The sequence below is a fragment of the Ctenopharyngodon idella genome, chromosome 18, assembly GCF_019924925.1.
Source record: "Ctenopharyngodon idella isolate HZGC_01 chromosome 18, HZGC01, whole genome shotgun sequence".
Lineage (NCBI taxonomy): Eukaryota > Metazoa > Chordata > Actinopteri > Cypriniformes > Xenocyprididae > Ctenopharyngodon > Ctenopharyngodon idella.
The window spans coordinates 15,271,082-15,286,757 of NC_067237.1; the positions used below are offsets into that span (position 1 = coordinate 15,271,082).

The 15,676-nt window shown below is 36.9% G+C and overlaps 1 protein-coding gene across 4 annotated transcripts in view; it reads right to left on the minus strand.

The window, feature by feature from the left end:
* Positions 1-507: 507 nt before the first annotated feature.
* Positions 508-15,676, minus strand: part of LOC127499720 (neuroplastin-like) — a 44,403-nt gene continuing 29,234 nt past the window's right edge. For 2 of the 4 annotated variants that reach the window (XM_051870248.1, XM_051870250.1), the window contains 5 exons: positions 14,679-14,815; positions 14,299-14,572; positions 1,877-1,898; positions 1,691-1,782; positions 508-1,596 (listed from right to left, as the gene is read on the minus strand). In XM_051870248.1, the coding sequence (XP_051726208.1) occupies positions 1,722-1,782; positions 1,877-1,898; positions 14,299-14,572; positions 14,679-14,815 (494 nt within the window). In that variant the 3' untranslated portion in view covers positions 508-1,596; positions 1,691-1,721. The other 2 variants (XR_007926177.1, XM_051870249.1) reach the window with 2 other exon arrangements.

Genomic DNA, 15,676 nt, shown 5'->3' on the forward strand with positions numbered 1-15,676 from the left:
TGAAAACTCTCTCACACACACATACACACACACACACATATATATATATATATATATATATATATATATATATATATATATATATATATATATATATATAAGCTAATTCAAAACTATAATAGTATATAAATAATACTAAAATAACTGTTAAAAATCAAAACTAATACAAATGGAAAAGCACATAAAATTATTAAAACTGTAACTAAAATTAAAATAAAAAAATGAATAAAGCTAATTCAAAACATTAATAAATACTGTAATAGTATATAAATACAAAAAAATGTTCAAAATCAAAACTAATAAAAATGGCAAAAGCACAAAACCAAACTACTAAAACTAAAATTAAAACACATTAAATCTAATTTAAAACTATAATAGTATATAAATAATACTAAATGAACACTGATCAAAATCCAGTTACACCTTTGATAAGCTCCGTCCCCACTGGTTACTGTTGCTAAGTCGGAAAAGCTTTTCAGAAAGCACAATAACACAGAAACACTGACGTATTCTTGGAACCTTTATTCTGAAAAAGGAAAGAATTGGTTTCACATAGTTTGTAATGGCTTTAGCTCCACCCACTTCCTCCCTTGTATGTTGGTCCATTGTTATGGTGACGCACACTGTATTGATCAGGAGTTGTCATGCAACTACAGCAGTGCATTTCAAATGCGAAGCACCCTTATCTCTCTGTCCCATTAAAGCTTTTTTATTCTCTGAAATTAAACAAACCCGCCCCACCTTACAATTGTCAGTAGGTCTATATGAATACATATTGCATAGGATTATAGCCATGCTGTACAAGAATCATCTTTTCTCTATAAAGAAACGACATTTAAAAAAAAAAAAAGATATATTCTTTTTCTTTTTACAGATGCTATCGTAATATTTGAACACTTACAGCACCACATTTACAAGACGTCTAAATAACTCTAGAAAATAAATGTTATTACATGTATCCATTTCATTTAATACAATATCAGCTTTTTAAGATTAAATACTGTTCTGCCACTCACAAAGGTTCTTGCATTCTAGTTTAAGACAAAACACCTCCTTTTATTATTGGATGATAAACTGTACAAAGATCTCGGTGATTCCTTACTTTTTTATCCATTTAAATTTCTTTAAAAACACACACACACACTCTGATATGCTCTCGCACACACACACACACACACACACACACAAGTTATTCATTTGGATGCAACGCCATTTAAAGTAACAATAGAAAAACGATATCTGAATCTTATTAGATTATGTTATTGCATGCATTCGAGACAACATGTAGATATGAAAAAGAATTAGTGCAGCAGGAGGGCATGATAAAAGAAAGAAATGCAACGTTAACAGCACATGTAGTAAAATCATCATCATCACCACCGTCAGAATGATTCAGTCAGCGTCCACATTCACACAGATCATGAGCCTGAATAAGGCAAACTTAAGACAGTCTTTATTGTTCGTTTCTGCCAGTGTAATGCTGTCGTTATTGTTGTTTTCTTCACCACGTGAGGCAGGATGTGCGCCGCTGAAAACCGCCAGGAGCGTCTCCTCTCCTTGGATACGTCCGTATGGTCAGGATATGCAGTTGGTCGTCTGGAAACAGGAAGCGGGGGGGGGGGATTTAGTCAACTAAAGGGAACATTTGCATGCTGATTTGTAACTCGAGAATGAATTGTAATGCATAAACCTTCAGCGTTCTTCTACGTTGGTCCGTTGGCTCAGTTGGTGTTCCGCTGTCGTACGTTTTTGACTTTGTGGTTGTTCGTGGAGTTTGTTTTTCTGGATGACAGATGTGTAAGGTTCACAATTAATACACACTTTGATGCATCATAACAAATGAGTCACACAAGTTTTAATAAACGCATGTTCTTACATCGGTGCAGCTGGTTCATCATCTTCATCAGGGTCGACACGCAGGTGAAGAACATGCAAGAAAAAAAGACATTAATCCATCAGTCTTTACACTGGATGGTTTTACTGAAGTGGTAGTTTCACGTAACACACAAAAGGAGATGATAAACATGATCGTTATTCAGTTATTTCAATGTAAAATGCAACAGTAGGAATTTTTTGAATTAGTAATATTGAAACCAACATGCTGATATGTTGTCATGTTCAGACACATAATTGGTTTTGGGAGAACGTTAGTAAATGTTTAGATTTACAAGAAAACCCTGGATCTATTTAATAAAGATATCTGGGTTCCCAAGGTCATCAAAAACCTGGAAATATTAGGAAATTTCTATGGTGACTAAACATTTCTGTTGTTATGCTTAATGTAAAACAAAAATCATCAGCTTGACACTGATTACTGAGTGAAATTTCATATAAAAAATAGGTAACACTTTACATTAATAAGGTTCCATTAGTTAATATTAGTTAATGCATTATCTAATATTAATTGACAATGAGCAATACGTTTGTTACATGATTTATTAATATTACAACTATGTAATACAGCTATTCTTTGTTAGCTGTTCACATTATTTAACAACCACTTGCTTAAAGGGTTAGTTCACCCAAAAATGAAATTTCTGTCATTACTCACCCTCATGTCGTTCCACACCTTCATTCATCTTCAAAACACAAATTAAGGTATTTTTGATGAAATCCAAGAGGTTTTTTATCTACCATAGAAAGCAACCAAATTACCACATTCAAGGTCCAGAAAAGTAGTAAAGAAAATTGTTAAAATAGTCCATGTGACTACAGTGGTTCAAACTTAACGTTATGAAGTGACGAGAATACTTTTGTGCGCAAAAACAAAACAAAAATAACGACTTTATTCAACAATTTCTAATCTACCCTGTCAGTCTCGTACACAGTTGACGCAGTGCAGGCTTCTGTGTTTACGCCCAAAGGCCGGCTCAGTATCGGCGGATCACGTGATCAGCACAACGCATGCGTGTGATACTGACGCAGGAGCCTGCCAATAATAAGCCGGCCTTCGGACGTAAACACGGAAGCTCTGCAATGTGGCTTCAACGTAAACTGCGTATGAGAATGACAGGGTTGAGAGGAAATTGTTGAATAAAGTTGTTATTTTTGTTTCGTTTTTGCGCACAAAAGTATTCTCGTCGCTTCATAACATTAACGTTGAACCACTGTAGTCACATTGACTATTTTAAAAGAACACTCCACTTTTTTTGAAAGTAGGCTCATTTTCCAACTCCCCTAGAGTTAAACAGTTGAGTTTTACCGTTTTCGAATCCATTCAGCCGATCTCCGGGTCTGGCGGTACCACTTTTAGCATAGCTTAGCATAGTTCATTGAATCTGATTAGACCGTTAGCATCTCGCTTAAAAATGACCAAAGAGTTTCGATATTTACGGTAAAACTCAACTGTTTAACTCTAGGGGAGTTGGAAAATGAGCCTATTTTCAAAAAAAGTGGAGTGTTCCTTTAACCATGTCTTTACTACTTTTCTGGACCTTGAATGTGGTAATTTCATTGCTTTCTATGGGAGATTAAAAAAAAAAACTATTTTAATTTGTGTTCTGAAGATGAATGAAGGTCTTACGGGTTTGTAACAACATGAGGGTGAGTAATTAATGACAGAAATTTCATTGTTGGGTGAACCAACACAAAATAGGTGTCATTTTAAAGCTTATAAGCTTGGCTTTACAGTGAAAATAGGGAATATGACCATCACTTAACAAGGGCTTTTAAAATGGCTGACATATTAGAAGTGCTCGATTTTCATACACTGAAAAAATAACTGCTTTACATGATAATGTGATCTGCAAAATCATCGTATTGTGTCATATATCGTTGAAAAGGTTTCAACAAGCAGATTACAACAAGCATATTTGTTTCAGTTAGAGACCAAATTATACCAAGTATTTGTATGGAAAAGCGCCTCTGATGCATGTAAACAGTATACATATGATGCTTTTGCACAGTGTTTTTTTGTTTGTATCTTTGAGAAACATTAGTAAACCATAGTAGATCACATATCTGAGCAGGCGGTCTCGAATGAGCCCAAACACAACATAAGACAGTGTGTAGATCATTGACATGCTGCTTGGCTAAAGCTATAGCTAGAGTTTTCCAACGTCATTTGAAAATTCAACCAGTTGTAACCGGATCTCGAGAGACACTGTTTTACAGCTGGAGCATGCTTGGATGGGTTTGATTGTTCAGATTGACGGGTCTTGATGTACCATGCGCCACAGAATAGGAGCCTTTTTTATTTATAGTCGATTAATCGTTAGCTTCCCTACACAGGTCCGTTAAATAATATGAACAGATACAACTTCAACTTTTAATAATGTATTAGAAAATGTTGAAATTAATGTTAGCCATTATGAATAATAAATGCTTTAGATGTATTTTTATTGTCAGTTCATGCAATGCAATTCACTAATGTTAAAAAATAGAACCTTGTTGTAAAGTGTTACCAAAATCCTTATCCATTAATCATAAACAACTGGAAAAGACAAGGAAATCAATTGGTGTGGTATAACCCTGCATAATTCTACTCTGCAAATGAATAAAACAGCAGCACACAACTCAAGATGTTTAGAGAGCAGGTTATTGCTGATGCAGGAAGCTTGTTTCAGTTAGAGGTCACTGTAGAAGAGAGATGTGTCTCTCCATAGACAGATGGGTAGTTCTGGTTAGTGTATGCATGCGCCCACATACAGCAGCATTCACAGTGCTGGACAACAAGCAGGTTATGACAGGACAATGTGACTCTCTGACACGCATTTGAGTTAAAAACCACATCCTTTTGAATTCACATCTATCAGACTAAACCTTCAGATCAACACAGCGCAAAAATAATCTACCTGTTTTCCCCTCGCTACATATAACAGACCAAACGAATGTGACGGAACTTTAACTTCTACTACAACACTGATGCACATGTGATCAGTGTAGGCAAGATGGAGGGGTTAAAGGTGCTGTAAGCAATGTTTTTTTTTTTGGAATACCACACATAAAATGTCACTACTACCTGAGAATAGGTGTCACGAGGAATCACATCTGTCTCTGACTGCACTAGACCAAAGACGTTAGATAAACAAAGACGGTGCACTCATATTACTATCGAGTCAGGGGAGCAGCCCACTTTTTTTTAGCCAATAAGAAACATACTCCGCCTGTCAATCATTCTGTAAGTTCAGTGTTACTGTCATCAGGTTGGATGACATGTTTTAGGAGAGCAGAACATCTGGGTAAAGGGATTAAAGCAAAATTGCTTACAACACCTTTAATTGGACATTGCAAACGCATTGCAATTTCAGGCAATTGATAAACATTCATCTTGCTCATGATATAGTGTCTTATATACAGCTTCTCATATACATACACTAAACAAATTTAACTTAGAAACTGCTTGTAAATTTCACCAATAATTACAAAGAAACGGCAAGTAACATTGAACTAAATGTGTAGTTTTGAAGTAGAAAGACTGAAATATTTCATATTTTATATATATATCATTTTATAATGTATGCTTCCCTTCTAGTATATGCATTTTTAGTGGCATGATCTTATTTTTCTTACCAGTAATACATCCCAAACTGTGGCCACCGTTGTGCAGCCCGCTAATAACGTTTAACATTTAATTATTAGTCGACCTCCGGGGATAAAACCATCATTGTGAACAGGGCTTAAAACAAACGTTCATGCAGTAATTCACTTTCGCTCATATCAGTATATCTACACACAGATGCTCTAAAGGTGTAGAGGACGTCGCTGTTGAAAATATGAAATCCTGGCACGAGGATTTCAGCTGTGATGTGCGTCATAGCATTATGTCCTCATCTCGGATTCTGTTGATAAGACTGTGGGCAGATATAATCTACCTTAATCTAGCGCACCCTCCCATCACTCCCTCTCCTGGGGACAAATCCTCCCCAAACCACAAAACAGAACACGCTGTTCATGCACGCAAACTTTCTCTCCTTACTCAATGTTTCGCATGCGGTTTTGCTGTAATAGGGTCTGTAGAGGCCATTCAGTGAGTCATCCAGTGCAAAACAAACAGCCAGACACATGCCAGAAATGATGGTTTAAAAACTAAGCAATGAACTCTCTGTATTTCCATCCACATGTTACTATGATGCTCATTTTATTCATAAGGAAGGTGTTGTCTATGTTGATTATGTGACCTGAAGTAACCGGGTCATGTGATGACTTATAGTAAAGATGCCAGGGTGAATCTCATGAAACCTGTCAAGCAATATTTACAGGTCATTTCTGACACCAAAATAAAAATAAAAAAGCATTGCATTTTGCACAAAAAAAGTATTTGCATTATGACATTTTCATAAAAATGTTTTGTAATTTAAATAACATATATCATATATACATTTAAATTATATCATGGTGGTATTTGTTGTAGTGTCTTTTTATTAATTAAAGTCCCCCTGCAGTCAACAATTTTATCCCTTAAAACTCATTTTTGTTAATCAAAATGTCTTATTTAAATGTGCAAATAATTTCTTCATGCCTTAAAATAGCTTTAATGTGACTCACTATCTTTCTAACACCCTTGCTTCATTTAGTATACGTGGAATTTGAATATGCAAATTAGTCTCCACCTCCACTCAAACACACCAGCTCGGACTATCTGAACCACTCGCTCGACTAGTAAACGCTACACAATGGCAAGTGGAAATAATGGTTTAATTCAGCCATATATGTTTGAACCAGAAACTGATTCCAAAGCAAATTATACAGGGCAGTCTACAAGTTAATGTGTTTTATGCTTTTAATGAATCGCTCTGTACAATGTCGGACACATAACGGTAATTGATATGATTAGCGTTTTGGCTTGACTACGTTATCAAACAGCTAATAATGTGTTGCTAATGTTACACAAACCATGTTACCATTCGCCATCTCAGAGTCAGACAGCTGCCTTCTAAAAATCAGCATCCTTACAAACGCTTTGAACATCATAAAAAGTCAGTGGAGAAAAGCCCCGCCCACACATGATGGGATTGGTCACATGTTTGTGATGGTAGGAAACAGGGGCGGGGTTTTTGAGACTGTCTTTGCTACACTGCAGTTTTAAAGGGAAAATACTCAGCAATGGTGTTGACTGATGAATTTGCTCATGGTTTGTCTTGAAGCATATTAAAAACACCACATAGATATATAAACAACATTAAAGCTGCAGTCCGTAACTTTTGATGCGATATGAGCGATCGTTAGATTTAATCACCATTAGCAGCGCGATTTATTGTAGGCCTAACACCGTGTCCTAACCAGACGCGATGCCGCGACAATCGATAAAAGGTATCTTTTCCATGTTAATCTGAGTTTTTGTCCTAACCAGCCGCGACGGCGACACGCGAATATTCTATTTAAGAAACGGTTTCTATTTCTCCGCGACGTCACGGCTGGAACAGCAACACAAAGTATGGCAATGATAATATCAGGTACTGTTTATGTGCTTTATTTAATGTTAAAAGCGTCTAACGTGAGTTTGAATATCATTCTGTGTTCCCAGCTTTTTAGCTGTAATGAAAACAACACTGGCTAATTCACCTCAGATCTTGAAAATAAATAAATGGGCACAAGAATGTTCAAACTGTCAACTCAATGCGAACAAACAAGTGTATTCTATGACAAAGATTGGTCACTCTGTATGTACTTTAAATAATGTTTAAATTGTGTAATATTTATGAATTTTACTAAGTACTTGCCCATTTCATTGTGTCCGCTGTGCTCTTGCCGAGAGAGCCCGCCCACACTCTCTTCTGATTGGCTGTGGTTTTTGATTGATTTTATCGCTTCTCATTTTCGCGTCGCATCTAGTGGACAGTCAAATTGCTCGTCGCTGGAATCTTATCGCATCGCGTCTGGTTAGGACACGGTGTAATGCTTTTTCCCTCAGTTGGTCAGAACAAAAGTGGCAAACATGTTACTTGTTCAGATTACATTTTCCAATGATGAAAATTCCTACTTTGATCATACTTCAAGACTACAATCTGTGATTCTGAAGTACAGTATCCACACCGGTATGGTGACTGACAGCAAACATTAGATTAATCCGCGCTGAGGAGCTGTGCCGATGCACAATGCACGTAAAGATAATAATAACGCATATAACTGCAAATGCAGGTTTTAAACAGAGATGGCGACTAATGGTGCGTTCACACCAGACGCGAATGAAGCATTAAGCGCGAGTGATTTACATGTTAAGTCAATGCAAAGACACGAATAGACATCCGGCGGCGCGAATGACGCGTTTCGCGCGAATAGAGCGTTTCGGGCGTTTGACACGCGTAACGCATGATTCGCGCGAGTTGAAAAATCTGAACTTTGGCGAAAATTCACGGCGCGTTAACCAATCAGGAGCTTGCTCTAGTAGTGACGTGATTACGACGTAGCGAGCGGAGGCAGAAATCCGAAACAACAATGGAGGACAAAATCATCTTCGCTGTATGATACATCTTCATACTTTTATAGAAACAGAAATAAAAAGGATCTTGCTTGGAAGAAAGTGAGTGAGGAGGTCGGACAATCTGGTAAGTTGTAAAAAACGCTCTTTACTCAATTTGAGCTATATATATACATATTGAGACTACAAGCTAGCTAAAGCCGGCAAATTGAGCTTATTCACCGTATTTTACAACTACTTTCCCGCTGACGAGTTGATGTGTTTATTCAGAGGAAGTGTGCAGAAATGAGATGAGCCGCCTGGCAGAAGCCCCTCTCATGACGCGAATTCGCGTCTGTTGTGAATGGAATTTCACGCGCGAATGAAGCGAGTAAACTCAAAATGTTCAAGCGTCCAACTACGCGCGGATAAGCGTGATTTATTCGCGCAAGTCGCGTCTGGTGTGAACGCCCCATAAGAGGCAAATCTTACGGACAGCAGCCTTAAACACTTGATTTTCACCACAGGGGTCTTTAAAATAAAACAAATGCTGTATTGCTGTAACAGTTTTTACTGTAATACAATAAGGGAGTGAAAATAATGTCATAATGCAAAAACAAAAATCTTAATTGAAGGTGAAATATGAACGTTTTGATGAGATTCATCCATCAAGTTGTTGACTATATTGCTATATTCCAGAGGCTAAAACAAACTGAGCTGCACGATCTGATTAATAAAATGAATAAAAGACTAAAAATAAATATTTTGAATATTGCAATGAAAGCCCATTAACAGTAGAGAATCCAGTCACAATGAATATTGTTGATGATACAAACAGTAATTTCAATTGATAATTAAATAAGCACGCATTGACATCACAGCCCGAATGAGGAGAAAACAAAGAGAAGCAGAAATTTCTGAAGACATGCAAGTTCTCAAACTTACCAACAATAAAGAATATGATGCCACATGGAGAAGGAAAAAACAAAGTTGCACCCATTATTTACTTGAAGCCATTATAGTAAGAAGAAAAAAATAGATTCTGTTGTGACTTTCAGGCAGTGACTCACAAATTAAACACTTTCATTCAGTTTGAGCATCAGGGGTATTAAATTACTGCCCTGGGAGCATATTTTAATATGAACACGCAAAACTCCTTTGTTTCAGTCCTGTTTGTTGGCCTACGAACAGCACCAGCGCTGCTTTAGCATTCAGAGCTCATCTGACAAATAGTGTTCATCAGCTCACAACTACATGCCAACATGAAACAACATTCACAGCCCAGTTCAACCAGAAAAGAAAATTTCCCCACAGAAACCGTCGCAGTATCCCAATAGAATAGACTTCAAAATCTATCATTATTCGCTATAACATTTCATACATGAACAATGTTACCTGCCTAAACAATGACTAAATAGCTATTTGACTCTTGGTTAACACATATTTTGATGAAAGATCATGAAAACATGTGCGGATGAATCGCTCCATTAAGACCAGGAATGTTTATACAAGTACGTTCCTTCTTTTCTATTGCTATTGCAGCAGAGTTTGTACATCGGAAATCCCTGTGCATCCTGTGCAATTTACTGCTACACATGTAAACAAACATTTAGAGGGTGGATGTTGGATCTGATTAAAACTGCAATGACACAAAATAATACAGACGTATCTTGAGTTCTAGCTCGAGTTAAGCTGAGTACAATAGTTTTACTGAGAGATTATAAGTCATGTGTTGTCAGTCACTAGAACGCGGTGCATCTCGCAGCACATTTTAAAGGGTAGCGGCTGACCACCCCTGGCTCTGAGATACCCTTCTGTGGTTCTGCAAAGGTCAAATTAGCATGAAGCTATGCCTGACTGCATCCCTTTAGAGACTGTCACACTCGCAGCCAAAACATGTTCAGAACGAAGCCTGTTTAGACTGACTGACTCGCCGCTTACCGGCATGATTCCTCGTCCTCTCCTGCTCTTCCCCTGCGGCCAAAGCATGACAGAATTAGGGATGCGCGATATATATCGAAATAAAATCAATATGTGTGATTGTCAAATCGAGCAGACTGCGATTTAATTTAAAGTAAATATATTTGCTACTGGTTTGAATGTGAAGCGTGTCATTTACACACGTGTAGTTCATGATTACAGTGTTTCAGCTCCGTTCATTATGATGTATGTTCATTCACGTGTGTAAATGAACATACGGTGCCTTCACTCTGAATCCAGAAATGCATTTATTTATTGGCCGGCAACACGCAAAATAAAAGCTTGATGGTATACCGTTTGAAAATGAAGAAATTAAGACGCACTGCAAATATTAGTATTGTAATTTTACAGCGAAATACACACTTTATAATAAGTATACAGTAATTACAAAGTACTTACAAATCATTTGCAAACTATTAGTTTATAGTTAATTCATAGTTTATATATTGTAGTCTCTACATTGTTAATATATTACAATATAGTACAAATATATACAAATAGTGAGTTCTTCATTCATTGCCACTGTAATTTGGGGCCAAGCACTGATGGCACCTATTGTATCCGTTGGCGTTCCTATTCTTCTTCTTCTTCTGCTTTGGGAGTCTATGGTAGCACATAGAACCACTTGCGGGAAAGTTATGAAATTTGGCGCACTGATAGAGGACAGTCCCAACATTAAGTACAGCAAATTTGGTGTCTCTAGATCAAACTCTCTAGCGCCACCACTTGTCCAAAATTTCACTCATGTTTACGCTAATAACTTTTGAACCATAAAGGTTAGAAAAAAATGATCTTTTCTGATTCCTTGGCTCAATACGATTCGATTGCACCCTATGACGCCATTTTCCGTCATGAAACTTTTCCTGCCAAAAACCTACTTTTTCGAACTCCTCCTAGACGGTTGCTCCAATTTTCATGAAAATCAAATCAGATCATCTTCAGATTATGCTAGCAAAAAGTTATCAAAAGCTTTTTGATAAATCCAACCATTCTCGAATAATGCGCAAACAAATTCGAAGAAGAGCATGCCAAATTGGATGCGAGGCTATATCTCAGCAACGCTTTAGCGTATTCTGACCAAACTTGATACATGTCATCACAGGCATGACCTGAGGCTACGTGCTGCGTTTCGGCACAGCGCCACCTACTGGTTCAGGGCAGCATGCCGAGTTATATGATATTCAATTTTACCATATTGGCCATTTTGCATTTTATATTTTTTGAACGCATTAGTGTATCATTACGAAACTTAGTGTGGGTCATCAGCACGATGCTCTGAAGGAGCCTGAAAAGTTCTGAGACAGCGCCACCTTGTGGTCAAATCAAATATTCATATGCTCATAACTTTTGATGTGGTTGACTTACTTTCATGTGAGTGAGTGTCCTGAATCCCTGCCGAGTCCAACGATATCTAATATACTAGGTTTCGCCTTATTGTTTGTGCAATGTTGCGATTAAGCATTAAAACAACGTTCGGGAATATCTTCGAAACCGTTTGTCCGATTGAGACGAAACCACCGTAGGAATTTCTGAAAAATAGGTCGTTGGCTATATGTTACTGCCCTAATGCCAAAATTTTAATAGTAAGTGGCAAAAAAACGCAATCAAAGTCGTGCATGGGTCATTTTTTATGTACTTGTACATATACCTATAACTCCTAAATGAAATGAGATATTTTCACCAAATTTGACACACTTATTTATGGCTACACTCTGAGGATACATAAAAAGTGGTGGGATTACACCTGTTGGTGGCGCTACAACTGAACAAAATATTAAATTGCCACTAACTATAATAAAGTATATGAAATAAAATGCTTTATTTTACTTCTTGCTTGCTTCTGTGCTTGGCCCCTTAATGGCTGCTTGCAGCTATATTTAAAATTATTATTAATTAGCTCATATGTAAAGAGTTAGATGATGTTTTTTATGCTTTGTTTACAACTTCACTGTAAATAGTTCTCACTTTAGATTAGGTCACGGAAAATCGGAAAATGTCATTAATTAAGTGCTTTAAATCATTCTTTGTTGGAAATGAACTGCATTAGTATTAAGTGGTCCTTAAAATGTTTACAAATACATTAAGTATTTTTTTGTTTTTTAATTTCCTATGCAGATGAACTCCCCAACCAAACCACCCAAATCATTCTAGAATGATTCATTCTTTCCAAATATATCTGGTAAATCTTCCTGTGTGCAATATATATCGCAGGAAATCTAAATATCGCAATTTCAGGTTTTCCCAATAATGCGCAGCCCCAGACAGAATGAAATTAAAAAAAAGAACTGCAGGCTTGAAATGTTCTTGCATCCAAATATCTTGTGGTAACTCTACAATATTAACATTTCTATTTCTCTTATTGAGACAAGAGAATCATGTGCAGCTGTTGACTGAATCAATTATTCATTAACTTTAAGAGTGTACAAATGTGAGGCAGCGCCAGTGTACTGATTTGTCTTTCTAGTGGAGGATCGGGTCTCAGATTAAAACGTGGTCAAGCATAGAGGTCAGTATTTCCCAGTGGGTCTCCTCTGACTCAGCTCTCATGAATATTCACTTGTGCAACTACTCTAAGAGCCCGGGCCACAAATGACCCACTAACAGCCTGCTTCAGAATATATTATTGATGGCGGCTTCAGTGTTCAAAACAGCCTGCATGGATTATTCACTAAATCACTAAAGTTTTATATGTTTGTGCGGTACATGGCAGAGTTGCACAAATAAACAAATATATAAGATTGCAGTTACTGCCGCTGCAATTAAGTCATTGTGAAAGTGTTTACTATTTATGTCTACTTCAGATGCATCCACATTTTCTATTTTAAGCAGCACTTTCAGCACTTTAACCAATCACAGATGGCTCTGTTGAGCACTTGAATGCAATAGCCAATCAGAGATACTTAAATGAGCCTGTGCAGAAAGATCACAGGAGTGTTTTAATATGTTTTACGTTCAATAGTGATTTGCACATGAAAATAAATGCTATGAAAATAAATAAAAGGCAACATCAGGAATTTAATAGTTTTGGTTCTGATTCAGATTTCATTATTGATTCTTTCAGTACTTTTGAGAAGTACTTTATAGACTGGAAATTTAAGAGAGCTGCAGAAATAAGTCCTAAAACTCAGAAATGAACTTGGAAGTGCACTTCTGGTTCCATCGTCCTGAAATTGGTCTGTGTTAAACACAAGCTCAAGATATTTTCACGATTTATTCTACAACTTACAATACATCAAAAAATCCCTACATTTGTGATTTTTTAAGCCTTTTCGTGTCTTGAAAAAGGCGACAACTATCAAGTGTCTAAATATGAGTACAGAGGTTGTCGAGGACATCAAACGTCATCACGCCGAACAGAAAAAGTCACTTTTACAGCCTCGTTGTGTTTATACTCGTGCTCTTACAAACTATTCTAACTCAAACTTGCCACCTTATAGATTTCAAATTAAGATCGAAAGAGTTACGGAAGTTTAGTGGTGATGACGTGACTATGGTGTAGTTTGTTTACAGCCTAACTTTAGCTTTTTACTTCAGGAGATTGTATTTAGGCTTCAAAAAAAGTTGTGTTCATTGGCGAAGATTATCTTGAGGAACAAAACATGTAGGAATCATCAACTTTTGTTGGTCACAGAGCTTATTTTCTACAATAATCCAAATGGCAATGGAAAAATCTTTGTGAAAAACTTGTGAAAATACTATTTTTACTGCATTTAAGCAGTCTACGTTGGATGTGGAGCTTCATTAGGAATATGGCATGCAGCCGACTCACACAAAATAAGTGTTTTTATGTCAGTAAAATCAAGGAAAATCAGCAATTATAAGCGGTCATAACTGTGCAGCCCTAGTACAACATTACTAGAATAATTTACTTCATTTTCTGATCAAAGAACAACCACATTAAGCACTTCAGAATGATATTATATTGATAACAAACAACAAAAGACTTTTAGCAAAAGTACTCAAAGCCGAGTGCCTCTTACCATCAGGAACCTCGTCCGGCCTCTTGCGCTTCTCGTAAACCACGATAATGACCACGAGGATGATGATCTCGGCCAGGACGCCCAGAAAAGGCCAGAGCGGGGCGAGATGGCTCCGCACCCGCAGGATGGTCATGGACTCTTTGGACCCGATGATGTTTGAGGCGTTGCAGACGTACTCGCCCGGGTCTGTGCTGATGTCCAGGCTGACGATACTCAGTTGCGTGAAATTATCTTTGTTGGTGATGAAGAATCGGCCAGTGCTGTTGTCAATGTCCTACATGAAGAGATTCAGAGAGGCTGTTGTGTCTTCACATATATAAGATATATATATATATAGACACACAGTCTATAAAACAGTCAATATGAGATTGGATACGTACGATGTAAGACCCTCGGCCCACTTTCTTTCTCCACGTCCACATAGGATGCGGGAATCCAACAGACTTGCAGTGCAGCGTCGCATTTTCTCCTTCTTTTTTGTTCTCACTTCGTTTGTGTCCCAAGATTTCAGGAGCAGCTGGATAGAGACAGAAAAGACAGTTTAGTTTATGATGTGTTTACATCACTCAGATTTGAGCTTGTCCCTTTATTTCACACCTTGTTCTGAACTCTTTTTCTGGTCTCGACATGCTGTTTATTATTTGGGTCATGTGATGTGATTTTTCATCATTTTACATACCGATCCTCGATCAGAATGGAGTTGGAAATGAATTTTTGCCTTCACACAACCAGAGCCGATGGAATTTTTTTCCACGACTTTCATACAATTTTGCCATAAAACGCTGCCATGAACATATTACCGGGATAATTTGTATGGAGTAACCTGAGGACTGAACCAGCTTTAAAGTCAACATTACGTCATTTTACATTAAAGTCACCTTGAGGTCAAAACTGACCGCATTTACTTTAATAATACTTCCTAATAATTATAATATTACCTTTTGAAACAGAAAGTCAGGACAGGCATATCAAATGTTCATTTAAATAGCAAAGTACTATAATCACAATGAATTATGAACAATATTGCTAGTTAGAAGCAGGTGGCATCAGGGGGCGGGACATTCTCATTCAAGACAGCATCTGATTGGACAAAAATTTGCATATGCTGATGAGACCAAGATGAGTCATCAATATCATTGGTCTTTGTACAATGACAAGATATAATCTTGTTTTCTGAGAAATTTATTTACAGTAATTGAGTTATATATATATATATATATATATATATATAAATAATCTTGTTTTCCCTTTGAATTAAGTTGAATTTTCTGACCTCTTAATTTCAAGAACAGAACTTAATATATTGTGGCATTTTGCATAAAGTTAAAATTTTTACATATTTGTACAGGAAAACAAGACAACATTGAATGAAAAAAAA